This window comes from Myxocyprinus asiaticus, chromosome 29 (assembly GCF_019703515.2).
Source record: "Myxocyprinus asiaticus isolate MX2 ecotype Aquarium Trade chromosome 29, UBuf_Myxa_2, whole genome shotgun sequence".
Classification (NCBI taxonomy): Eukaryota; Metazoa; Chordata; class Actinopteri; order Cypriniformes; family Catostomidae; genus Myxocyprinus; species Myxocyprinus asiaticus.
The window spans coordinates 38,476,234-38,504,097 of record NC_059372.1 but is presented as its reverse complement, the minus strand read 5'-3'; the positions used below and the strand labels follow the sequence as shown (position 1 = coordinate 38,504,097).

The following is a 27,864-nucleotide window of genomic DNA, read 5'->3' as shown; positions in this document are numbered from 1 at the left end:
TCCCAAGAAACAATCCAGGATTATGAGAATCTGAAATCTTTTAAGTGACATGAAGTGTTTGAAGGTTTGTAATGTCACATCTGCTGGGGATGTTGGTGGTGTTTCAGGAGCCATGGTCGTTTTTTGAGCATTCATCTTGATGGAGCATGAGTTTATCTGTTTCTAATCAGAAATTCCTCTGCAAAGGAACCTGATCATCATCTGAGAAGAATCTCACTGAAATAAAAAATAAGACAAATCAAGAGAATACATCATCATCATAAAAAGTCTTGCCAACACCCTAACTGCACACTTAAATATAATATAATATAATATAATATAATATAATATAATACAAAACAATACAATTTAATATAATATAATATAATATAATATAATATAATATAATATAAGAAATAATATAATATTAAATAATACAATATAATATAATATAATATTACACCTTTAACTGTTCCTGGGCAATTGATAACAGCCCTTTTATTTGTTTTATTTTATGGGATAAAATCTATATTAAACAAGTTAAATAAGGATTATTAAACAGTGAGATATATATAAAATAAAAGTTTTGCCATATAAGGGGTCTAATAATGGTCTTAACTCATACTATAAAATGCTAAAAGGTGTATTTTAGGGGTATGTTTAGGTATAGTCATTATAGATACCATGATGTGAATGTGAAGTCTCCACAAGGATTTGCCTACAAGCTTGTGTAAGTATGTGTGTTGTTAAATGTGTTTGTGAGTGCTCAGCACATACCATGTGATGTGGGCTGTCCTGAATTAGATGAAACCTTATCAACATCGGACTCGTTTTCATAAACGTGGACTCCATCAATGTTCTGGAAGAAATATATCTGTGTTCATTGAGAACACCAAGAAGTGCTACTAATTATGAATTCAATGGATACAGAATATTATGAATAGTATTATGGATGTGTACAAGAAATATCCTTGAAAGCTTGAAGCATTGCATCCTTTTCTACATTTTGAATTTTAAAATAGCCTGTCAAGAACATGTCAAAATGAAGCATATTTTTTTTAGCACCATTACGAATTTATTTGCATGACAACGAAGAACACCCCACCCCACCTCTGTATGTGTTTTGTGATGTGAAAACTTTAGCCTCATAGTGTGACATGTAACCTACTTCTCCATGAGCTTGAAGTCTCCTCTTCAGCTCCGTGTTTTCTCGCTGCAGTATCTTATTCTAAAAAGCAGAGGGAGATATCAGATATACTCAGAGAAAACCAATCAAACTAAACTAAAGCTCAAAGTTACTGATACTGGGGTGTGGTGAAGATATATATTGAATATTAATTGAGTAACATAATTTTTTAAAGAATAATAAAAATTAAAATAAACATTAAAAAACTTGGCAAGCATTGGCCAAGGATGTCTCAATTTATATCCATGGTTTATCACTTTTTTGTGTATTGTTTTATCGTGATCATGACTTAATTTTCTCATGTTCTATACTACATAACAAAAGTTGTTTTCTCGAGATCACGACTTAAGTGTAAATCACTGCAGAATCATTCCAGAGACGTCATTCAGTGTGGCAATGTCAGAGAAGAAGGAGCGCGTCACAAATCTCTTAAATCAAGGCCTGACAGCAGCTGAAATAGCTTTGTGCCATTGAGGCACTGTACACATTGAAGCAGCTTCTCTCATTTGGGGGAACAATTGTGATCTGTGACGTCCGAAGCTTCATTCGTCTGAAAACCACGTGACTGCCTCAATATCTGGAGCTTATATTCTAATACTGCAGTGTATTGTTCATCATGTTGCAAAAGGCTGTATTTTATGTTAGCATCGTAGGAAAAATTAGTTACAGTAACAGTAAACATACAAGCCATGGCGGCCCCTCAGCACATTAGAGCAAAAGGAAAAAAAACCCATTGCCGTTTATCAAGCACTGAAACTTTGCTTGGTGCAGAACAATCTGGAATAATTTTACAAATTGTAACAGTCCCCTCTTTGCAGCCTGAACTTGTTCAGAACGTTAAATCTTTGTGACACCTGCGCTAAAACAATCAAAATGCAGTGCAACGAATGAAACAGAACGCAGGTGTCTCGACATGCGTTTTTGAAACCTGAAGTTCTTATTAACTTGACACAGTGTCTAAAAATGAGATGCGGTGCAGCAGGTATGGACGTTCGTCCAGCACATGTTTACGTAGGAAAACAATGGAAAAACAGAGCAAACGCGGGCAAAAAACCTGTTCGGTGTGAATGGCCCTTAACTCTTCTGTTCGCACGTATCTGTGAGTGAGAGCATGTGGGCGAAAAAAGTTAGGATGGCCTGTATATTTTTTTCATAAATTACAAACCCGAACTAAAAGTCCTAATCTGTCCCAACCTGGTGGACCTCTAATGTGAACCACTCCGAGAGAGCTGACAACGGCATATTCATGCATGTACACAGAACAACATGTGATGTCACCCCTCAAGTGGTTTTTGCGGAGCTTTCCTACCAGGGCCCCATGCATTTGTGTGGTTTGCGTGATAGTTAAAACCACTACTGAATTTACTCTCAGACATTGTTGTTATTTTTTAACAGAGCACAGTAACTTCTTAAAGGATTAGTTCACCCAAAAATGATAATTCTCTCATGATTAACTCACCTTTAAGCCATCCCAGATGTGTATGTCTTTCCTTCTACAGCAGAACCGAAATTAAGATTTTTATAAAAACATTTCAGCTCTGTTTGTCCATACAATGAAAGCAAATTGGTGCCGTGACGCTGCTGGATATTTGATGGTCCAAAAAGTCATATTTAGGCAGCATAAAAGTAATCCACACACCTCCAGTCGATCAGTGAATGTCTTTTGAAGCAAATCGATAAGTTTGTGTAAAAAATAAATAGATAATTAAAACTTAATTCACTTTTAAAAAACCCTTCCTGCTACCAGTCGACCCATCACAAAGCTTGCGCTTCCTACTTCTCGCGTGAACACGCCATTGCGCTTACGTCACACAAGAAGTCAGTAGCACGCGCTTTGTATACAACAGAGGAACAAACGTTACGCGAGAGTTATTTCATTTCAAACAGCAATACAGCGGTGGGCGAAAGCAACGATTTAAAGATAAAAACTTTTAATTATCGATTTGTTTTTTTCACAAACCTGTCAGTTTGCTTCAGAAGACATTAATTGAGTTGTGTGGATTACTTTTATGCTGCCTAAATGTGACTTTTGGACCATCAAATAGCCAGCAGCGTCATGGCACCTATTAAGTTTCATTGTATGGACAAACAGAGCTGAAATGTGCTTATAAAAATCTTCATTTTGGATCTACTGAAGAAGGAAAGACATCTGGGATGGCTTAAAGGTGAGTAAATCATGAGAGAATTATCATTTTTGGGTGAACTAATCCTTTAACTCATATATGAAGCCTTTGAGCCTTCACTTGGTTATTACATATTTATATATACATATTTAATTTAGTTAACGCAAGACGAAAATGATATAATAGTGTTGATAATACATTTTATTGCTAGTTGTGTCCCTGTACCCCATTGTACCCTAAACTTATTTACTAACATATTACTTGTTCAAAACTGTAAAAAAAAAAACCTTCTGTGGGTGTTTGTGTGCGTGGACATGTGTGCACAAACCCAGTATGAGAGGAAAGTATGCCATTTTTGAGAAATATGCAGTACCCAGTGGACCAGGTGGGGGAGCTAGGGAATGGTTTGGGGCTAGTGGCTTAATCTGAGATAATTAGAAATATTTTTAGCTCAAATTTGATTCACATAATCAATTTAAAGCTTTAAAACATCCAGAAAGTTCGAAGGTAGGTAAAAGGGCACAACTGGTTATTTCCGTAAGGGACAATGGAAAGAACAATTTGTTTTAAATTGTTATTTATTCAACTCTGCGGAGCAAAGTTTACGCTTAACATGTTCAAGTCCCTGGTTACATAAGTCAGGCATATGTGGTATCATTTGAAAGCTTACAATCTGAAATTTCATAGACAACCATCACTTCTGCATTTATGTTACATAAAATAATAAAATAAGAACTGAAAACATTCGTGCCGCAAATCAGCACCACCTAGAGGTCATGTGGTAGAAATATTAATATTGTTATAAAAGATTTTCAAATAGCACTTAAATAGACAAATCTTATATCAAATGAAAGCTCTCCTTCTCAGTAATGTGACTGTACTGATAATTTTGTTGCCCTAATACCACAGTTTGAAAGATTTTCAAAAGAATCACAAAATGAAATATGATATTTGTAAGACATCAAATACAAGCATCTCTTTAATGTGGCAGTCACTGCTGCTGTAAGACAGAAATAGTTAAAAACTTTAGATCTGCTTTTACCTTAGGTAGTTTTCTAAAACATTGCCATTTTTTACTTGTCTGTGAGTTCGCTTATAACTTTGATGTCCAGAACAAAATATGTGGTCCAGCTGGAAAAGCATGCTAAACAAATTATCGGAAATATATGTTATTGATTACTGATAATAAAATGTTATACATATATATCACAAAGGGGAGGATGTCAGCTTTCTAATGACACTAGATTGACCTTCTAGTCCACTCAGAGCCAAGATATTAATTGAAACAATAAGGGTGGTGCTTGAACTGAAAATTAGATAGAATGTCTATGGACGAGCACATCTGTGAGGGCTAAAACGCATTAGAACGCCACCTACATTTCAGATCGGCATTTTGTGACAGAAGAAAAATCATTTTTTTCTAGTACTTGATGCCATATAATGGAATAAAATAATACTTTTTGGAGGGAGATGGAGTAAACAGAACCAGACCAATTTTTGGCGATTAGTCCACAGTATGTGTAAATGGAGAGCAATGTAAACAAACTGCAGGCAGCAGCCCAAAAATGCTCCAGAGCTGAAGAGGTTAAACTATTATGTACAAAAAAATCATTTTCTTTTTTCTTTTGTTTGTTTTGATGGTCTTGACTAGGTCAAAACATTTGGTTCTATTACCAAAAATTATGCAGTGATTATATAACTTATTCTTTACCTGTACTGGGTCAAAAATGACCTTCATTATCCAGTACAGCTGACCCTAGAAATAAGGCGTGTTGAATTCACAAAAAATAATTCTAATTTAAGAGGGTTTTGAACTTGGTGTTTGAAATCAGCATACAAAACCACTGCTAGAGATTTGCATAATTGGACTTTTGACTCAAAACCTTCAATACTGAGAGTGACAACTTCCCATTGTGACAACTAGCCCCAGTCTTCCCAATTTATCTGATTGTGTTCTGTATGCTGATTACCTTGTGTCTCAGGGCTTCCACCACCAGGTCACGATCACCTCCCAGACTTTCATTTTGTTTACAAGCCTGAAAAGCGTCACCTATGATGGACACCAGCAGATGAGACTAAGAGAGAGCAAAAAAAAAAAAAAAGATATACACTTGATTTTTACTTGTGCTACATGCAACAGTGATGTAAATACATTGAAGATTTCAGGAACTCACAAACTTCTTGCTCTGGAAGATGTAGCAGTGAAACATGTCTGCCGCAGGGTGTTTGGACACAAAGCCAAGGATTTTGGGCTGTGTCGGGTGAACTGCACTGAATGAAATGGAGGACAGAGCGCAGGTGTACAGCATGAACTGAAAAACAGAGAGAGGGAGAGGATCAAACAGGGTTAATTGCTGTCTTTAAAGGGATATTTCCCCCCAAAATTCTGTCATCATTTACTCACCATCATGTTTTTTTAAACCCGTATTACTTTCCTACATCCGTGGAACACAAAATAAGGTGTCAGGCAGAATTTTTGTCTCAGTCACCATTCACCATTCACCATTTGGGTTCCAATGAAGAAAGAAAGTCATACGGGTTTGGAACTAAATTAGCGTGAGTAAATCATGACAAAATTTTCATTTTTGGGTGAACTATCCCTTTAAATATGAGTATCACTGTCTGAATCTGAACATGTACACTCCTCTGTTACACCTTTGTTTTATGTTCTAGGATGTCAATGGCACTCCTGGTCAGAAACAAATGTACTTTATTCTTATTGTTCTTCACGTTCACATCCATCTCGTTATTGGGATCCTGAACAAATGGAAATGAGTTAGAATTGGATGCGTGGATACTACAGTATCGAGTAATGTAAACAGTGAAATTTGTAATGGCTCCAGTACAGTGACATTTAAGGTTATATGACCTGCAGGGTTTCTACTGCATCTGTGAGAATCTGCATCCCACCTGGACAGGCCACCTCAACACGACCCAAAAACTACAAACACAACCCACAAACTGCTATGTGAGTGATGAACAGTAAACAACTACGATATAACAAATGAAAGAGCATTACTTTATAAGTACAGATGACACTTTTGCTATACCTAAAATGTATGAATGCATTATAAGAAAAATTTAAAGTAGCATAAACCTCAAAAGTCATTGCAAAAATAGCTCTAAAAGTGAAGTTAGTTTTGATGTTTACAGATGCCATTTGCTTTTATTACTTACAACATTTATACTGTCTACAACAATGAGATGATTTACTCACTTTAACTGAGAAGGATATTTCACTGTCATCATCTATGTCATTCATTTTTACCACTCACTTGACACAACTGTTAAAACAAAATCCAAGTTGTATTGTAGCACAGAGGATGATTACATTTTTAATTATTTTCATAGACAAATAACACACACACACACACACACACACACACACACACACACACACACACACACACACACACACACACACACACACATGTTGGTGCAGCTATCCTTATTAGGACTCTCCATAGACATAATGATTTTTATACTGTACAAACTATAGATTCTAAACCCTAACCCTACCCCTAAACCTAACCCTCACAAAAAACGTTCTGCATTTTTACATTTTCAATAACACATCGTTTAGTATATTTAAGTGATTGAATTATGGGGACACTAGAAATGTCCTCATAAACCACATTTATAGCATAATACCCTTGTAATTACCAGTTTGTAACCTAAAAAAAAGTCCACGTAAACCACTTAAACCTACGGCACTCGGCCTGTTGCCGAATCACAGCAGTGCTGATGTAGGCCCATATCGCACTCTTGCTCGTGTGATATTGCTTAAATATATATATATATATATATATATATATATATATATACACACTGTATATGACATAAATTCACTGCCACAAAATTATTAATTAACATCACAGCAGTTTAATACATATAATGTAAATGCAAATCACAGTAGAGAGAGGTATACAAAACAGACTATGGCAGAGGTTTCTGAGGTTCTTACAGTAACATTGAAAAAACAAATAAAGAAAATGCTGTATGTTGTAAATGTGAGGTACAGTTCAGAAAACCACACAAAATCACAGGGCATAGAAACATATATACTGTATGTATTTTATATGTATAAATGTTTATTTATATACAGTATACATTTGGATTACACTTACATTTAGGTGGGAACTTTGTATAGTTGGAGTGATGTCTTCTTCCGCAGTGTTTTAGGGTTAAAGTCACACGATGTTAATGGTTAACTTTTATATTTCTTTTTTTTTATGGCACATCAAACCTAATAACTTAACTATATCCATCTGTTGTATTGCAGATGTGATGTCATACTGTATCTGCTTATGGACACGTTATGTATGTATAGAGACATTACTCTAATTTTACATTTGCAATTCAGACCATAAGCAGATTCTATGTATTATATATGAGATTATATATGAGATGCCAAAGAACAAAAAGCTTGCTGTAACCAGTAGATGGAGCTGCTGTAAATAAAATATTTATAATCCCATGTTCTATTAGCATTTAACAAAAGAAAAAAGTACTACAGAACAAACTAATATTTATAATTAACTCATTCAAATGCTGTAAAATCCATTCTACTAAAATACAACTTAAAATCATAACATGAATTACCAGTTCAAGTTAAATGGTTTTACAAACAAAGACAAAAACTGGTTTGACCAAATGAGTTCAAACGATCAAAAACGCCTGACAACAAAGGTGCAATCATCCAACAATGATCAAAAAAAAATTCCAAGGACATACTGTTACACCCTGTGATACATAACACAGGGTGTAACACAGAAAAAGTATGTTCAGTACTTGATACCATCTGCATGTAACAAAACCTCTGCATGTTTTGAGATACCTAATCATAGTTCACTAGAGAGAAATGCAAAGAGACAAGAACATTTTTATGGGAAACTGTGTCAGTCCAGACTGTGGTTGACTCAAGACAATCGGTTTTAAGATATAAACAAGTATGTCCTGTTTTGCAGAACAAGCTACATTTCTTTGTTTCCCATTTAATTCGAAATTGTGCAGTTTACTGTATGCATACTTTGCTCAGGGCATCTTCACATCTTTAACCAAGCTTAAAATTATTTTCTCAGCTCACAGATACAAAACCACACACATATGCATGCCTTCACACTGCTGTTCTTTAGCATCTTTGCACATTCATTGCTTCCGTGACTACATATTCCCAATCAGTTATTCAAGTTTATCTGCGTACAGCAGAAACTCTTGTGAAATATACTTGAGTGGCTATGAAATTCACTGGTAATATTCAAGCTCTGTGTTCTTTGAAAGAGTATGAAAACACCTGTTTCTCAGATAAAGTTGAGCACTGGATTAATGACACTTTCTGTGGTGTTAATCCACTGACCATAATTCCCCTTTCTTCAAAACACTCATTTTATTCTGTCCTAAGGTAACTAGACCTTACAGTAATTTTTAAACAACAATCATTCAGTTACTACAGTAGTTTCTTCCTGTAAGTGCCTACACAGTGCTGTGATATTTATAGCTGTCATACAAACGTGACATTCACAATTAAAAAAGGCTGTTTATAAAAACAGATTCCTTAAGAGTCATTATGGTAACTATGCCAATTTGTGATTGTAGTTGCTTTGCACTAGTCTAGTATATACTGTACAGTGGACCCAAAAGGTATTTGGACACTTTAGCCACTCTTAAAAATGTATGAATGTATTTGCGATAGATGCAAAATATTACTAACAAAGTGGCATGTAGTTTAATAAAACACACTTTAAACAAAACATGTAAAAAAAAAAAATAGTTATGAGAAAAGGTCTAGCATCATTTGTTTGGAGATCCAACTTGGTTAGATATTTTGTTATCTAATGCAATAAATCCATACATTTTTAAGTGTGGAATAAGTGTCCAAACCTTTTCAAGTGTAGATGTTTAGGCATTTTAATGCAAAAAAAAAAAAAAAAAAAAATTTAATCAAACAACAAGAAGAATGAAAGCAGGCAAGAGTGTTACATTAAGTGAAAAATGAAAGTGAGCAAAACATGTGTATCTATGAATGTGTCACTCAAACTCCACTCAAAAGTGTGATCCAAGACTCCTCCGAGGTAGAGTGGATCCCAAATGCAGGATACACTATATCCTTGAATATGGCACTAAATGTATGAAGATGCTGCTTTCTTCCTGCTTGTCCTGTGCTATGGAAAGCAACAGTTCTTCCTTCGTAATCCAGGGTCACTTCAACCCTCTTTGGTGGCACAACCAGCCCGTCACCTACAACCATATTAGCAGAATCGTGGCATGCCGTCAACTTTTTGTTCTTCCACTGCAACCTCCAGGAGCTGGTGTTATGCCCCAGCCTGCTGTGATCACCTTTACGCAGGATGCTTTTGTAGCACAGTCCAACTGACCACATACATCCAGGCCCTATCTCCACTGCCCACATGTGAACTCCTGCAGAGAAACCTTGGGAGCACATGACCTGAGTTGCGGTAGAGAACCGCTCACCCTGGTCTCCAACACTGCTGTTCTTCCCTCTCTCACACTGCTTGGCTGTTTTGAGATCGGTAGACAGCATAAGGCTGGGATGGGCCGTGGCTGGGTTGAAGGTCAGGTCCAGAGGGTTCATCATACCATGGAGACACTCCAGTAGAAGACTCATCTCGGCATGGAAGGTGTCTGTTCGAAGAGTAGAGCGCAGGTGTTTGGCACATGAAGGTTCTTGGGTAGGTAGACTGGGAATGGTGGTGTTAGCAGCCTGGCGGACCCTTGGTTCAATGTTAAGGTAGCGCTGAATGAAGAGAAACTCTGAGGATTCAGAAAGAACCTTACTGGCACTCTGGTGGGCTTCTTGCAGCAGCTTGTGACAATTCTCCAAATCACTCAGACTGGCCTGCCAGCTTTTGCCACGCAAATGAAGTTCATCGTCCATCGCAGTGCTCATAAGACTCTTTAGAATATAAAATATAAACAGTGTAAATGCAAGTTACTGCAACATGAAAGTATGTTATCGACCTTGGTGCTGCTAGCACACTGCTTTGCCAGTTGATCCTTTCGAAAGTTAATTTACCCTGAAATCAACCCTATTCTGCAAAATATAAAATATGCTCACATGTGATTATACATTCAACAAGACTTACAGGTTTGGCTACTGGGGGAGTGGTTGGAATTTTGGTAAGAACAGACCAATTTCAGCAGCAAAACTTTCAACCAGCTGTTGTCAAATTCACACTGTGATCACTATAGTTGTGTTAATTTACTTTTCATGCTTACCTTGTATGTGCTTATCAATGTAGACATATTGTCCAGCAAAATGTTTGCCCTGGCCACCAGTTTATCTTCTGTCTTGTCAACAGGCCCATCTCTTTCATTGGCATTTCTGAGCAGAACTTCTGTCATCTGTAGCTTATCAGACACAGCCTTTCCCAGCCCTTCCAGAACTCTCTGCATTTCTTCTTTTGCTACCTCAAATGTCTGCACATCGTGGTTCTGGTGGGCCCCTTCTATCACGCACTCCGAGCAGAGAAACAGTCTCTCTTGTGCACACAGATATTCCGTTACCTTCCTGTGCACCGGGCATCTCTTTCCATCTCGTTCTATGGGCAGCTCCTCCAATATATGCCCTTTAGAACGGTGCCGTTCCTCATGCCGCTTGAGGTGGCCAAGACACAATGACATTTCACAGCGTATGCAGAATTTTACAGCAGCTGCAGGATCTTCTAGACACTGGTCACACGGCACTACAGGTTCTTCTTTCAGTCCACCATTGGATGTAGCTGCCAGGTACCCATCCACAATACCGCTGAGTTTGAAGTTCTTTGGCAGTGTTTCTGGGCTGCCGTACTCTTCCCTACATTCTGGGCAACGTCTCGGGTTCTTGGGGTCTTCTGTGCCTGCTGCATTTTGTATACAACTCAAGCAATAATTGTGTCCACAAGGAAGGGTCACAGGATTACGGTATAGCTGCAAGCAGATCGGACAGCTCAGCTCCAATGCTAGACGTTCATCAGGTTTACTTTGAGACATGTCTCTCCACGTTATCAGCGACAGCACTTCTACATGTACACGTACAATAGTGAGGGTCATGTGTACAGTCAGAGCATTTAAAGGTTCAACATGTTATAAGCCTGTAGTGCAACATTCCAGGGATGGGACAACATTGCTGAGAAAGGAAAGTGGTTCTACTGGGCAATATGAGAATGCATTACAATGGCAGTTGACAATATGTTTACAGAGAGAACGAAAATCTATGATGGAAAGTTGGATAAATTAAACATTGCGGCTGTTCATGCATGTTGATTAGACTCTTTTATAACTCATCATGACCTTGTGGTTCCAGCTCAAAGGTGGACATTCAGATGGTCATTAAAAAAACAAGGAAGTGAGCGAAATAGAATGAAAGCTAAGTTTTACAAAAAACATGTGCCATGCTTGTCTATGTTTATAGTAAACACTACTTCCTCAGTGTGGGGGCTCTTTTTTTGCCACATCTGAAAACCTTGAGAGTGCTTCATCCTGTTGTGCTAACCAGAAAAGTTTGGGAATGTGTCGTGGAAAGGATATGACTGTTTAAAATTGACATGGTATAACTCATGCGATGGCCCCTTTGAGAGAGAATCAAAATCAAATGCTTTTGATGTTGCTAAAATATTTAGAAAGAGATCAGTTAAAGAAACCTGATGAGGAACAATAATAATTAAATTTTAATGAAATGCTTGTATCTCAAAGGGCTAGTATAGAGGACATAATACTGCACTGCAAAGCAAGTATTTTTCATTGCCTTATTTTCTCGTAAAATACAATGGCCCCAAAAAGTATTTGGACACTTATACCACATTCAAAATGCTTGAATGTCAAACTAAGTGTCATTTATTTTAAATAATAGTAACACAAACTCACCTCTCAAGCGAAACACTTTATAAACAGAGAGTTATACTGTGCAGAATAAAGACAAAATTTGGACACTTTCTGGTTATCAAACATTAGTAGAACATGTCCATAGTTAATGTGATAAACAACACCTGTGGTTACTCTGCTAGAACACCTATGTGAACTTGAGGGGAACTGACTTCATACATCCAATTAGGCATTTTAAGTTTGGCTTAAGCATTCAACTACTTTTTGGGGCCACTCTATGTGTTTTTGAAACAACTAACAATAAATATACACATTTAATTCAACACTAATAGGGTCGTTCAGTGCTAATAAACAGAACACTACAAAGATCTGAGTCTTCACCCTTTCATCAGACCCTAAAAAGACTACCAAAGCTTACTCAGGAGAAGCATATATCAGGTTTGTATGTAAAAAACAAAACAAAACAAAAAACAGGAATTAATTATGTTCACATAACCAATAATCAGTGCAATTCAGAGGTTGCATTTTCTCTCTAAGATTACATTTTTACTCCACTGACGTTTAGGTTTAGAGTTGGGGTTTGTATTAGGGCATATAGTTAATAAAATCTACATTCCTGTTGACTGTATATCATCATTTACAACTACAAACAGTTCGCTTTTGCCTACACTCTGTCGATATTTCACTCTGTGAATGTTCAACAGCATTTCCAACTTCAACCACTGAGGGCAGTGGTTCAAAGTTCGGTAAGCACAGACCGTTTTCAGCTGAAGAACTTTCAACCTACCGTCACCGAATTCACAAAAATATCAGTTTGGAATTATCGTAGCAGTATACCCTGCCAGTCAACAGTCTGGACACACATACAGGTACTCATTCTTTATCATAATAATAATAGCAAAGTCATTAAAATGGTGAAATAACACAATGGAAGGATGAGAATGATATAGTGACGATTTGTTTTCTTTTTTTCTTTTTTATTTTCTTTTTTTTATGATTTAAGAGTTCCCATGTATTCTGGACACTTAGCTGCTTTTTCTTCCCTGTCCTCTTCAATTCATCCATTAAAAAAGTTGAAAAAATAAAATGTTAGTTTTGCAAAGAAATTCATATGCACACTTAGTTTACATCGAGTGAAAATGGTTCTCATACAGATCTAAATCACAACCCACTTGTAGTAATCAGTAAGCATTTTTTAATAGATTTGTTTATGTTTTTAGAATTTGTATTTGTTTGAATTTGATTTTCCTTCATTTTAACTAGATCATCATTTTTATTTTTATGTTTTAAATCTGTTCCGTATCTGCAATTCCACATATTTCTATGGTAATCATTATGCCACATAAATTGTTGTATATTCTTAGCACATTGTATTTTACTTTACAGAGTTGGGAGTAAAAGGCACAACTGGGAGGGAAGGCACCAGGCAGAATTCAATTCTCCATATCATACAGTATCATGTCTGCCATCTTGTGGTCTGATACATATCAGATGCACACAGTGAATACACACTGAATGATCTGATGAAAGAAGAATAGTAACTAGATCTGTAGGAAATTTCCTCTACCCCCCCCCCCCCTCCCTTTTCTTCCTTTAATAAATCCCATTTTTGTATGTGGGAAGAAAATTTGAATGTACATGGCTTTATATAAATGTCCAAAGCAAAGATAATACAACCTTGAAAATCTACAATGTTGGTACCCACAAGGAAACAGCTTCATAAAAGGACTAGATAATGTCTTATTTCTAGGGCTGCCAATGTACGAAGTGTTAATTTAGTAATTTAATATGGCTAGACTGCAATTATTTGATGAAGTAATCATCATATCATATAATTAATTTGATTTATTTTTTAACTGATTGACAGCCCTAGTTATTTTACATTTTACATAAGGTATATGGTTAGGTCTTGAATTTGGATTATGGTTAGTCTATCATGATTATAATGAGCTTAATTTAAGAACAGCAGAACTCAATGGGAGGTCCCATCATGAAATAACAAATGTGCATGTGTTCTTTATGTATAAACCACAGTTATAATAAGGATGGAATTGTAATTTCTATTTAGACGTGGTTAAAACAAGGGTTCAGTATTCAAAGAGGCCAGTTCTTTCCTTAGTGCTTGTTAAAGCATCTGTGGGCTGTGCAGGTAATGGGGGACCCTAACCCAGCAATAACTTCTGCTTTGAAGTGGAAACGCTATTAAATCAACTTATGGGTCCCCCTCCTCCCACAGGAACAAACATGAGTCTGACGGATCAGGCCCTTTCCCCACAACCTTCCATACAGTATTGCCTCTTAAATTTAATTAGGCTGTAATAAACATTTTTTTTTTTAAATAAAGGTGCACAAGATATCTATACTTCCTAGTACTAGGGGGAACAATATTAACAATACTGTGTTCATTCTTTGTAGTTTTGTTTAAGTTAACATGTTTGATAATGACGTACTGTCCTACAGGCTTTTTGTGTAGGCCATTTGTGTAGTGTTCTTCAAGAAATGGAAATTAAAATGGGTGACATAAATGTTTCACTTAAATAATCTCTTTCGATAGATTTGATAGAGTTTGGCCAGAAATACAGTATACTGTATGAAGTACGCGAACACAGATGCAAGCACTTGGCTAACTCATTGCCTCTGCATGGTCAGTTGAACTTAAAGGGACAGTTCACCGAAAAATGTAAATCTAGTCATTGTTTACTCACCCCTGTGTTGTTATAACCCAATGTCACTTTCTTACTTTTTCTTAGCACAAAGGCAGAAATTGTGAAAAAAAAAAAAAACATTGGTGGTCTGTTAAAGCAAAGCAAAACGAGCTTACGCTTGAACGCCCCATCTCGCGTGTGCTGCATAACTACTGTTGCTCTCGTGCAAAGAGTTCTAAAGCTTGCATGCAGACTCACGAACGTGCACAGGATATCAACTGTCAGTGAACATTTTTAACAAATAATACATTCGATTTCGGTTTGTTTCGCACCAAACCTTATTGTATGCTTTCATAACAATCATGAGTCTCATGGAATAATTTATTAGACTTCTGAATTATATTTTTGTGTCCTTTAGAAGCTTGAAAAGCTTGTCACCATAAACTGCCATTGTATGACATCACTGATCACAATATTTTTAACAATTTCTCCCTTTGTGTTAAGAAAAAGAAAGAAAGTCATATGGGTTTATTTATTTGTTTACTTATTTTTTCCCCAATTTGGAATGCCCAATTCCCACTACTTAGTAGGTCCTCGTGGTGACGCGGTTACTCACCTCAATCCGGGTGGCAGAGGACAAGTCTCAGTTGCCTCCGCTTCTGAGACCATCAATCCATGCATCTTAGCACGTGGCTCATCGTGCATGACACTGCAGAGACTTTGCATGTGGAAGCTCATGCTACTCTCCGCGATCCACACACAACTTACCATGCGCCCCACTGCGAGAACCACTAATCATGACCACGAGGAGGTTACCCCATGTGACTATACCCTCCCTTGCAACCGGGCCAATTTGGTTGCTTAGGAGACCTGGCTGGAGTCACTCAGCACACCCTGGATTTGAATTCCAGGGGTGATAGTCAGCGTCAGTACTCACTGAGCTACCCAGGCCCCTGCTAGTCATATGGGTTTATAACAACACAGGGGTGAGTAAACAATGACTAATCATTTGACGTGTGTTCTTTGTTACTGTGCCAATAACAAATCTCAGAAGAAGCCTTTATTTGTCACACATTATACATTTGCACATATACAGTGAAATTCTTTTTTTTTTTTTTTTTTTTTGCATATCCCAGCTAAGCTGGGGTCAGATACAGTGCCCCTGGAGCAGATAGGGTCAAGGGCCTTGCTCAAGGGCCCAACAGGGCGCAGCAGTGCTGGGGCTTGAACCCCCAACCTTCTGGTCAGTAACCCAGAGCCTTAAATGCAAGAGGGTGATAGAGTTACCTTTGAATGTCAATGCCATCAAACCTGGTGTGTTATTATTCAGGTAAGCAGCTGTAAATGTATTGACTTTAACTTACTTAATCAGCAATATTCTCTTCAAACTGTTGCTCTGCCATGACAGTAGTTGACTTGAAGGAGAAAACTCACTGTAGAAGCAAAAAATTCACACTTACACTCACTGTGAACTTTATAAGGAACACTGTGGTCCTAATAAAGTGCCCGACGTGGTCTTCTGCTGTTGTAGCCCATTCGTCTCAAGGTTCAACGTGGTGTGCATTCCAAGATGCTATTCTGCTCACTGCAAATGTACAGAGTGCTTATCTGACCGTAGCCTTTCTGTCAGCTCAAACCAGTCTGGCCATTCTCCATTGACCTCTCTCATCAACAAGGCATTTCTATCTGCTGAACTGCTGCTCACTGGATGTTTTTTGTTTTTGGCACCATTCTGAGTAAACTCGAGACTGTTGTGCATGCGAATCTCAGGAGATCAGCAGTTACAGAAATACTCAGACCAGCCCGTCTGGAACCAACAATCATGCCACGGTCCAAATCACTGAGATTACTTTTTCCCCATTCTGATGGTTGATGTGAACATTAACTGAAGCTCCTGACCCGTATCTACATGATTTTATGCACTGCACTGCTGCCACATGATTGGCTGATTAGGTAATCGCATGAATAAGTCGATGTACAGGTGTTCCTGATGAAGTGCTCAGTGAGTGTAGGTCTTGTACTGTATAGCACCCCTTGTGGCAATGCTGAGAATGCAGTGCGTACTTGTGTTGTTTTTTGCATTCTTAAAACACAATATCACCTGAAATCATGCTGTTGTTCATTAATTCAGTTTTATAATCAGTTATTTTGAATTTATAGAGAATATCTAATCTCCTGTCCCTGGTGCCCATTTCACCACGTTTTCAATATTTTTAATCACATTTTGCCTCCACAAATTCATTTTGAATGGTCTTACGGTGTGAGGAATCAGTTTTAAAAGATTTTAAAAGTCTCTCAATGACATAAGATCATAAAACCTGCATGCATGAGAATTAGACATTAAAATTTTAGCAAATTAGGAAAGCACAGTTTGAAATAGTTTTAGATGAAGTATAGCATGTCACACTACCCATGAACATGCTGAATTGTTTATGCAAGGTGTGTGTGTGTGTGTGTTTGATTTTGAATGAATCTACCGTTCATCCACTGTAAATCCGAGTTCTTCTTGTACCAGCCTTTATGACCTGTTTACTGCACATTTATTCCGATCACCCTCCTTGATGGAAGTTTTAATTGATGCATTACTTCTGTGAAGAGGGGAACTGGCTTGAGGGGGTTATTGGAAGAATCCTTCGGCCTTGCAGTTATTTTGGTTCCATAGCATAAGACATGAATAAAAAATACCCATCTTGAATCAGGCAGAAACCAGATGCCCATGCAGACATTAAAAGGGTCTTTTGAGACGCTGCTTCAAGACTAATTAAGGAAATTCCGCAATTGCAGAACAAAAGCCCAAAGCTATTTATGAAATATCCATCAGAATTTACAGTTCTGTTTAGATCTTTAGAACTTCGACTGTGCCTTGTGACTGCGCTATATTTTGTTGGTGCATTTTGCCAACTAATGAAGATCAAGTTTATGATAGATTGGCCAACAGTAGATTGGACATTCAGATATTTTGAGCAAAGTTTAAAATGGTAATGCTTTATTAAATCGGTTTAGTTAGGACATTTCATTTAAAAAGTGTCGAGCATTATTTTTGGATCTACTGTATGAATGAATGAAGGTCTTTCTAAATTTAGACCTAACATACAACATTTTGTTCTATGGCATGTAAGTGGACAGTTGTGCAATCTGTCTTTTTTTATTTAAAACAGGGGGTCTCATAAGTGAGGCGTCACTGTTGCAACGTTCGGCCTGCATCATGAAAACTTCATTGTCATGCTGTTCTCACCTCAGTTCGGATAGTTCCGTCACTGGCTCAGCAATCTTCAGATGTTGTCACATGTTAATCACAATGTTTTATAAGTACATTAGTTTAGCTCTATTAAAATATTACATAGATGTTTTAAATCCCCTAATCCAAACCCTAAACCTAACTGCTTATAAACAATATAAAACATGTAACAGACAGGTAAATGTAATTTGAGTTACATTACAGTAATATATAGATAATTTTGAACACCTAACCCCACCCCTATGCCTAAACATAACCAATTCTCAACAATAGAAAAGATGTATCAAGCAGATACAACTACAGTGACAATTATTTATAAAAAATAAAAATCCCACTCATGCTGCATTTAAAGTCCTCAGAATTTACACAGTAGCTCCATGTGAGGAACAGTGTGAAACTGAAGGTTTTAATTGCTAAAACAAACTTCCTTTCAGTCAAGGCAGTCACATCTCATTTATAAGATACATCCAAATTTTAGAATGTCGCAGTCAGTCACATGATAAGCGAGGACTTCAAAGCTGTCATAACCAGCCTGATCTCATGAAATTTACATGACAATGGCAACTTTTTTCAAACCAAAATTACATGCCTCATTACACTTTGGCTCCAGTTTCCCAGTGTAATATGTTGTAATCAGATGAGGTTTTTAAGGTGAATATTTTAATAAGAATTACATACCTTCATAACCTAAAACTTTAAACTAAACCTAGCCAATAGTGTTCAAAAATATAAATTAGAGGTGAACAAAACAGACATCCTTACCCTTAACCAATGCCTAAACCTAACCGACAGTGTTTTAAAAGCAAATTCAACATCAAAAGCAAATTTACTGAGGCAACCATGTCATTTTGTGTTGCTTCTATGACCCTTTCGCTTCACTTTTACTTTCGTTTCGAGCACGCTTGGCTGGGTTAGTCTCTGCGTCCAAGGTATTGTAAGGGGGGCGCAGGAGACTGATCTATTTTCAAATCTCGTTCACTTTCACACATTAAAAAAAAATACTGACAATACACACAAGAACCAATTTCTTTTCTTCTGCCTTTTCTCCTGCCTAATTTAAACTTTCACCTTGTACCATAGCGCGCCTTGTGCACGCAGTTCTCGTTCATGATGTCAGGTGTGCTCTCAGCTCTCGTGTAAACAAACTGTTCTCGTGCCAGTTTCAACTGGGTTAAATTTCGGTCTGTTCCACACACAACACACTACATGGCTTCAGAAGAATTTAAATCTAAGGCACGAGTGTTATGGACATCTTTTTAAGGTGTTTTTATGTGTGCTTTTGGAGTTTGGACAATTGTGATCCTCTCATACCTCAATCTTGTGTTTCATGGATGAAAAGAGTCATACTGGTTTTAAATTACGAGGGTGAGTAAATGATGGCTGAAAACGGTCAGTTTTTATTTCAGTGGTTATTAAAGTTTGTCAGTATCATTAATCAAATGTAAATTATAAGAGGTCCTGTCCGCTACAGAAGCAGCGCATAGCCGTTGACGACACTGTCACGTGATACTTGTTACTTTTTTCAGTGCTGGCCAGGATGGGCCAATCACAGTCAGTATTACTGTCAGTATTACTGGATGAGGAATTTAAAAATACTTTTATAGAGAATGCTGAGGCTTATTTGCATTCACAGTAAGAATCCTTGCAATTATCAGGTTTTATTAAAAATACCTCTAGTGTAAAAATGTCTTCTAAGATATAAAACGTTCTGATAGTTAAATGCAGATGAATGGAGGATTATTTTTATATATATATATTTATGTAACATAAAGTATTCACAAAATAACAACAACCTAGTGACAGTTCTTTCTTTTAGATCCTTTTTAGTAAAGTTTTTAACATATTGTTCATTTTTTAAATTGTATTTTTAATGTACTTTTTTTCATGGTATGAAGATGGAATTTTTTTTTACAGAAAAAAAATGCAACATTATTTATTGGGGGGGGGGGGGTATTTTGGTACAAAAGGGGCGTGAACCGAAAAAATTGAGAACCACTGGATTAAGTGTATAAATGTAGGTGGGTCTATAATACAAGCATTAAAATGTATCATTTTTCAAATAATGCATTAGAGTAAAAGTGTTTTAATATCATTACATAGCAGGGTGTGAGTAAGAGTGAATAAAACACACAGTTGTTGTAGTGTGATAATGTTAATTTCAGCAAAACATAGAAAACGGCACGTAAAACTCTGTTTGCAAAAATTTAGTTATAGTATTGTAGAGTGTTATGGCAGATGGGAATAAACGGGAATAAACTTTTTATTTTAAAAAGAAGATTTAAAATAAACAAAGCCATCACACGGCATTGGAAGACCAAGAATATAGAACACTAAAAAGGATTACTTTTATGAATATTCTATGGTGCTTTCATCATTATGTTATCCATTCACAATTCGGAACTTTTAAAACTCCCTTGATGTCCCACAGCAAACAAAATACAGTACTGATCTGTCATATGATTTCAGAACACTTGACATATATAGCACAAGAGACATATGGACTACTTTTAGAGGGTTTGTCCTGTTTGGAGCTTGGCAGTATAAACCCCCATCCATTTTTGTTGTATTAAAAACACAAGCTCAGACATAAAACCTAAGATCTCCTTTTGTAAAGTATGACAGAATGTTCACTTTTGGGTGAACTTTTCCATTAACAATGAACCCTCCTTCTTGTCCTGCCATAGAAGAGGTCAGATTTACATTTCTCATGACCTGGAACTGGATCAATCTTACCTTTTCAATGATCCCACCTCCATGTTATGCAGAAGCTCTCCCCCTCCTCTGGAGCTGCCCACAAGAAGTGGGTCCTTTGGGGAGGAAATGGCTCCCAGATGTGTGGAGGTGACCCAGAGCTCTAGAGAGAGAGGTGAGTGAAGGTCAGTCTTGAGGGAAGACAAGAAGAACAAGGACAACAGAGTGTCAGCCCACCTTCATCTGAGAAGTGAGAATGGATTGCTTTCACCCTTGGGGCTAAGAAAACCTTTATTTGTAACTTTAATTGAAAACTGAAAGGGCCAGTTCATCTGGTCAAACTTTGTGTTTTCATGCATTTCTGATGACGAGGGTCCACATTAGTCATTGTTTACAAAATCCATTCAACAAGAACTTTGATTGTAGCCAAACAGGACATTGCTTTTGATGTTTTCTAAAAGTCAACTCTCCCTAAAGTAATGCTTAATGTATTTAGATGCCTTGGACACCACTTTCCTGAGGCTGGATTAACTGTACAAACACACAATAGTCCATTTCTAGTTTCGTTTCACACAATACCCAACCTGGTCTCATCACGCTACTACATGTTACTTTTGCAAAATTAATTTTATGTGGCTCGTTGTACATATCGTTGCAGTTTCCTGGTGAAATGAACACTAGAGGCGCTACAACAACAATGAGCGCATTTACATACACGTTCTTAGACCAGTTATGTTTAATAAGCCGACAATGCGTGTGGTCATGTAAACGCAATAAATGCCATTCCTTTCTCGGTGTAAGGTCATAAACGGCTTAAGAATAAACCGGTCGACACGGATAGATTTTTGCCCATTACGCTGATTTCATGTGGCATATAAACAACTTTACCGGTGTTCTTACCAGCTTATCCAATGTGCGCACGTGTTGAGCGCATGTCCCTTCACAGTTTGACGTCAAAATAATAACATGATTATTCAAATCTCATGTAAACAAGGTTTTCTTGCTTTGTCAGATTTTTTAAATAAGCTGATTTTTTGGTGTAATCAGCGTATTGGTGTTCATGTAAACGTGCTCAATGACTCGATGACTAAAACGGCAGATCATCAGTTCATAAACACGTACTTTTCACCCTGTTCCTCACACAATGCCATCTTATGAAATCAAAACACTTTTAACGTTTGCATTATAGAACCAAATACATTTACAAGATTGTTCTGTGATTAAGTTGCGTGGTAACTCAACTGAGAGCGTTGCACTTGCACTGCAAAGGACTGGTGCGCGAAATCTGAAGAGCATGCAAGTGTAACGTAGCAGGCAGAGCAGGAGCAGAACAGGACGATGATTTGAAGGACCCAAGTGCAGTTTATTGGATGAACCAGGAGATACAAAAACAAGAGACTAGACTTCACTAAACAATAACTTGACTATAAGCAAAGACCATGAATAGGAACTAACCACGAAGCGACGTTACAACAACTATACACGATGGACAAGAGAACATGAGGGCTATAAATACACAGACTAGAGAAACAAGACAACACAAAAACCAATAACAAGACAGAACTAATAAACATGAGGGCCAGTGACAAAACTGAACTGATAACCAGATAAAAAGACAATAAACATGAACCAATGAAAAGACAGGACTAATGAACATTAGGTTCACATGACAAGACAGGATGACCAAATGACAAAGATCAGGAAGAATAGATGACTAATCTGAACCTGACATAGGCTTAGTCCGAATCCTTAGGTAGCTACCTTGTTGCCTCGCTGATCTATCAGTCAATGACTTAACAGACAGCATTTACGTATGAGGGTACCTCTGGAAACTGGTTTCGGACAGGCTTCCTAGGCAGCGCTATTTCACATCGCTGCTAGGGTACCAGCATTCATTCAGTCCAACCGAACAGATTATTAATCTAGAAAAAATCACCTGGAGCCACTTAGCAAAAATGTTGCCACAGTCACAATATTTTCAAGAGATCAGGCTGGATATGTGCCACAAAACCTTTCACTTCAATGACAATTTGCGGTCATTTCTTATACAGTATGTACTTTCTTAGTGTGCGGGAACTTTTTCTGATCCCACTGTGTTCAAATCCCAGCACCAATTTGTAGAAAGTTAGCAAGGACATTTTGTTATGGCTGCATTGTCACTGTAGTAGCAACAATCGCCCTTGCAAACACAGATTGCAATGGCCTCTCTTCTGTGACACAGCTTTTCCACATTTTAGCAACAGTGAGGTCATCGCCGCCATATCAAACAAGTCCTGCAGATGTCCACTCTCAGATATGGAAAGATTCATTCAGTACAGCTGTTCGTTTACTGACCACATTCAATTTTCTCTCCTGTCACATTAGAGCTTGTTTGATGGTCATTTCAAAGCCCACAATGTTTTGGTGCATGTTGATAGGCGTGTTGTTTAGTGAGGCACAAACATTTTTGTCTTCTTTGTTCATTGACGTCTCTGAAAGCTCTGCAGTGAGGTGGCAGGGGGTGAATTTGAGAGATGAGGGGCAAAAGTAAAGGAAAGAGAAGAGCGCTGGAGGAGGAGTACGAGGGGGCTCAAGTGTTAGTGAAACATTATGTCACGGCCTTGACGAGGAAATGAAATGCGCAGCATCAATCAGGCGGTGAGCCAAGATCAAAGCCTGCCCCACACTCTCCCATATGGTTCTGTTTGACCAGTGCTTTGCTGTTTTCCTCTTTGCTTTTTCTCTGCCCTTCTTTTTTCTCCTTTTCTGAGAGCGGGCCTTTTGTTTTTTTTTTCCTGTCAGAAATTCCTCCACGTTACTGAGGCAACAACGTGGCAGCACGCAAGATGAGAGGTCTCAGGAAAACATACCTGCCTCGAAATCTCACCCTGGTATAAGTTTCACAATTTCTGGTCTTTGTTTGCAGCTTTATTTTGTTCAGGTAAAGATATGTATGTTGGTTGACGCATTGTGTGTGCATTTATAATTGAGTGTAAGCATGCGTTTGTATGAATGAAATATTGCGCAAAGTAATGCATGATGGTAAAGGCACATCATTTGAGTAACACTTTACATTAACGTTCCCTTTGTTAATGGTAAATAACGGGGTTTATTAATGACTAATAAATCATTTACAAATGCATTATAAATCATTGATATGTGGTTATAACAACATGAGTAAAAAGGGTGACTGTCATGGAATACTTGCCAAATAGTGAGCGTTTTAACTCACATATTATAAATGCTTAATAAATACACTTATTAAAATGTATATTAATCAAAAACATAAAATTCATATGATTTCTGTCACAAATTCATACAAATCGATAATTATAGTGGGATTAAAAGGAGGGATTATGTCATTTTGCTACAGTCCACTTTATTTTTATATGAATTACTGTAATGTCTTGACTCACTTGTGTTGTTATTTTCCTTGTCACGCTGATGTAAAAAAAAAAAAAAATCCTATAATCAACACTAATGACCATTAAACCATACTGAACTTTGTGTAAATAGGTTTCTAATGATGGGAACTCCTTTATACATTTTTTATATGTGTCCACTTTACATTAAGGTTAATTTTCATAGGTTACTAATGTTGAATAAGTGTTATTAAGCATTTATAACATGTGACGCAAAATGGCTCAATTTGGCAAGTATCGCATGACAGTCACCCTTTTTATTCATGTTGTTATAACCACATATTCATAATGCAATTATAGTGCATTTGTAAATGAGTTATTGTTCATAAACCCTTAACAAATGGAACATTAATTTAAAGTGTTACCCAAATTAAATTAGCAGAACAATTTGTGTGAAAGGGTGTATTGAAAAAAACTACTTAGTATTTGGTTTGTTCATAACAGCATGCACTCGAGCTGGCATGGAGTTCACAAGTTTTTGCAAAACCTGATGATCATGTTATTCAGCATGATTTGAAAATGTCCCACAGAGTATTTGGTAAAGTTAACATGGTCAGTGTCACAAATGTCCTTTAATCTGATTATTGACCTAGAAATAGAATCTTAAAAATGTCTTCCTCGTTTTCTTTACAGCATAACTTTTCTTAAATTATTGTAAATGCTAAAACGTACTTTATTTAGAGCTTAAAATGGAATAAGTCCCAGATTTTCAATGTGGTCTCAGACTTTTGGACCCCAGTGTATATTGTATGCATATTTTTGTGTCTAAAATAGATTCCTAACTGCAAAATAATGGGTATATATTTACTCTGTATATACCTTTCCCAAACACATTGGCCATGTTTGTGCACATGATAACAATCCTTCATCTGCACTGGTGGAAATATTTATGCTCAGACCTTTCCGTGGATACAAGAGGCTTGTGCACCCCAATACGACTTTCACCAGGGGATATTATGCGACTATCGCTGACCCAACTCTCATCCCGTCCAAAACCCTTCAAGTGCACTGTTGTTTATGTCAGCCATCGTACAGTTTCTCCATAGTTCCAGTACCTCTGGGCAGTTTATTTCCTGTGAGAGAGCTTCAGTGACGTTGTGGTGTATAAATATCTTGATCAGACACAGGTGCGTGGTGTAGGAGGGACATGTGATCAGATTTGCTCTGGGGGGCGATTTTGACAGGGACCACCATGGTGTTAAAGTAAACAAGCAAAAATGCCAGTGAAAGTGGCTCCACTGTGTAACTCTTTGTGACAAAATGGAGCACAGTAGAATGGGTTACAATACGTGATCTGTAGGGAGTTTTGCAGATTTTACGATCTTCCAAATTAACAGAATTAAGAAGAATAAATTTGGCTGTTGATGTTTACTTTGATTTTGTTTTCCCCTGTCATCTGGTACGTTCATTATTTTATAATTTGCACAAAAAACAGTTATTTAAAAAATCAGCCAGAAAGGAACTCTGCAGATGTTGATGATATTTATTATTCAATTTAATGATAAGAAAAATCATTGACAGGACTGTTGGTAGATGTAAGAATTGCCACCAGCAGTAAGTAACACTTTTGTTAATTTGTTAAACGTGGTATTTTCTGATGCACATAATCTCAAAATAGCCAAATAATGTCTGATTATTCTGCCTATATACGATAAAATTATCTATCACTGGTTAATTCATAAGAAATTACCTGTGCCTACATCTTTGCATCTTTCACAATTAATATATGATGAGACATGGCCAAGTGGTTAATGCAGTGATCATCTGATCATTAAGTCATGTGTTTATAGGAACAGCTGAAGTTCGAATTTGACTGGCACCATTGCCCCAGTCCCATTCCCTCCACAACTCACTGTCCTTTCTTTCCTACTATGGCCAAAAATAAATAATATAAATCAATAAATACAGACATGCATTGAATTTACCCACAGTCAAAGCTACTGTATACTGAACTTGAAGAATGTCTGTCATGAACAGAACAAGCATTTTGAAAACTGGAGGGCACCTGTATTTTGATGGTGTGTGTCTGGACATTACCAGAAAGGGTTTTGCTTTTAAAATAGACTGTGGGACCATCAAAGATGATCAGTGAAGATTCAAAAAAGTAACATGACTAATTTCCTTTATAGTGGAGCTATCCTAACCATTTGCTTTTTTTATGACATCATCACTATTTCCTGTCTAATCTTAGCACAAGATATTTTTCAAGGATTTAAGCTCCTTTTATCCAATACACATATTGATACACAACCTGATCTCATGAGGAGTCGACTAATTCGTACGAGATGACTAATTCATATGAAATCGAATGAGTTCATTTGTATGAATTTGTACGAATTGTAGCCGTGCAAATCTCCTGATGTGTAACGTGGAAGTAAGCGAAAGTTCCGTGTGTCAGATGTTGTGCACATGCTTATTAATTTTATGCCCTAACCCAAACCCCATATCTAAACCAAACCATAGAGTAGAGTCCCAAAGCATGATTTGAAGCGGAAAGAGTATGTTTTGTATTGTTTTAGAAGGAGACATTGGCTGTTGTAAAATTCGTTCCACCCATCTCGTATGATTTCATACGATTTAGCCAACTTGTACAATCCGTACGATTTCTCCATGAGACTGTATTGTGATGTGGGTTTGCATTTTAGAAGCTTTCCATATGGTGTCCATATGGTACATTTCAGTCTATCCACATATAAAATATGTATGTGTACTACTAAAACTATACACACAAATACCAATGTATAGTAATGGAATCATCTGTTCAGCTTGCCTTTTCAATATAAATTTAAAATACCTTACCTTAATATAGTTACAAAAGTATTGGGCACAGTTAATATTTTGATCTTCTTTGTCACCAAAAGCAGGATTAGCAGGATTAGATTCAGGCCCCACCTGAAGCTGGACACATGCTAATTTAATTGTATTTTTCTTTAAACCTACAGTATATGTCAAGATGAGCTTAGACCGATGGTCCAAACACTCTGTAAACTAGAAATGGAGGAACGAATCCCTCTAGTACTTGCTATATCTAGAAACACATTGTTTTGTCATATTTTGTAAATAATCTAAGAATTTATATGGTTTTCGTAAGAACAACATATAGTTTTTCAAACATCCCAAAATGAAATAAAAAGAATATGCCAATGTTATCACTATAAAACAAACTGAACAACATCAAACAACATTATTCTGATATAGTATGTTGGCAGTGGCAGCAAACATCGAATAGTGTACTGATGTGAATGATGCTAAATACATAAACATACACACCTGACAGTGTTTACTGCGAATGAGAGCTTTGAAAAGATCTGAATATTGTGTTTTTATTTCATGTTTTGATCACTTTAAAAATGTGAAAGTATATAGCAGCAAAATGTATAATCAAATGTAAGAGAGTTAAGCTGTGTGTATGTTTCCAGCTTTTCACATAAGCTTTCACAAATGCACAAACATACTGTAGACACACACCAACAAAGGCAATCAAAAATACTAAGCCTATTCAATGATTCTCATTTATTGACTTAGACTCAGTCAGCAAAATACAAATTAATCTTATATTTGCATTTTATCAGTTTACGTACACACAAACATACCTCTAAATATGTAAATGGTCCAACACTCAAATGCAAAGCCATGGCAGAGAAATTTGTTTACTTAAATTCAATGCTATATATTCACATTATGCATGTTCGAAATGTAATAATGTTCAGTTTACCCCTGGAAACCTTTCCATGCCATAAACAGCAAGTCTGCCTGAGACTTCAACCTCGCAGCTCCTTCC

General features: G+C 37.0%; 2 protein-coding genes across 2 annotated transcripts; both read right to left on the bottom strand.

Annotated features, from left to right (window-relative positions):
- On the bottom strand, window positions 1-27,864 carry LOC127420046 (PTB domain-containing engulfment adapter protein 1-like). The gene is made up of 10 exons (XM_051661990.1): window positions 27,799-27,864; window positions 20,725-20,845; window positions 6,506-6,572; window positions 6,158-6,229; window positions 5,944-6,045; window positions 5,463-5,600; window positions 5,259-5,363; window positions 1,148-1,207; window positions 757-838; window positions 1-216 (listed from the first exon to the last, which is right to left on the bottom strand). Exons 3-10 carry the CDS (start codon window positions 6,548-6,550, stop codon window positions 167-169), a joined length of 654 nt encoding a protein of 217 aa, XP_051517950.1. The 5' UTR covers window positions 6,551-6,572; window positions 20,725-20,845; window positions 27,799-27,864; the 3' UTR covers window positions 1-166.
- LOC127420038 (E3 ubiquitin/ISG15 ligase TRIM25-like) lies at window positions 7,095-11,377 on the bottom strand. The gene is made up of 2 exons (XM_051661975.1): window positions 10,525-11,377; window positions 7,095-10,201 (listed from the first exon to the last, which is right to left on the bottom strand). Exons 1-2 carry the CDS (start codon window positions 11,335-11,337, stop codon window positions 9,320-9,322), a joined length of 1,695 nt encoding a protein of 564 aa, XP_051517935.1. The 5' UTR covers window positions 11,338-11,377; the 3' UTR covers window positions 7,095-9,319.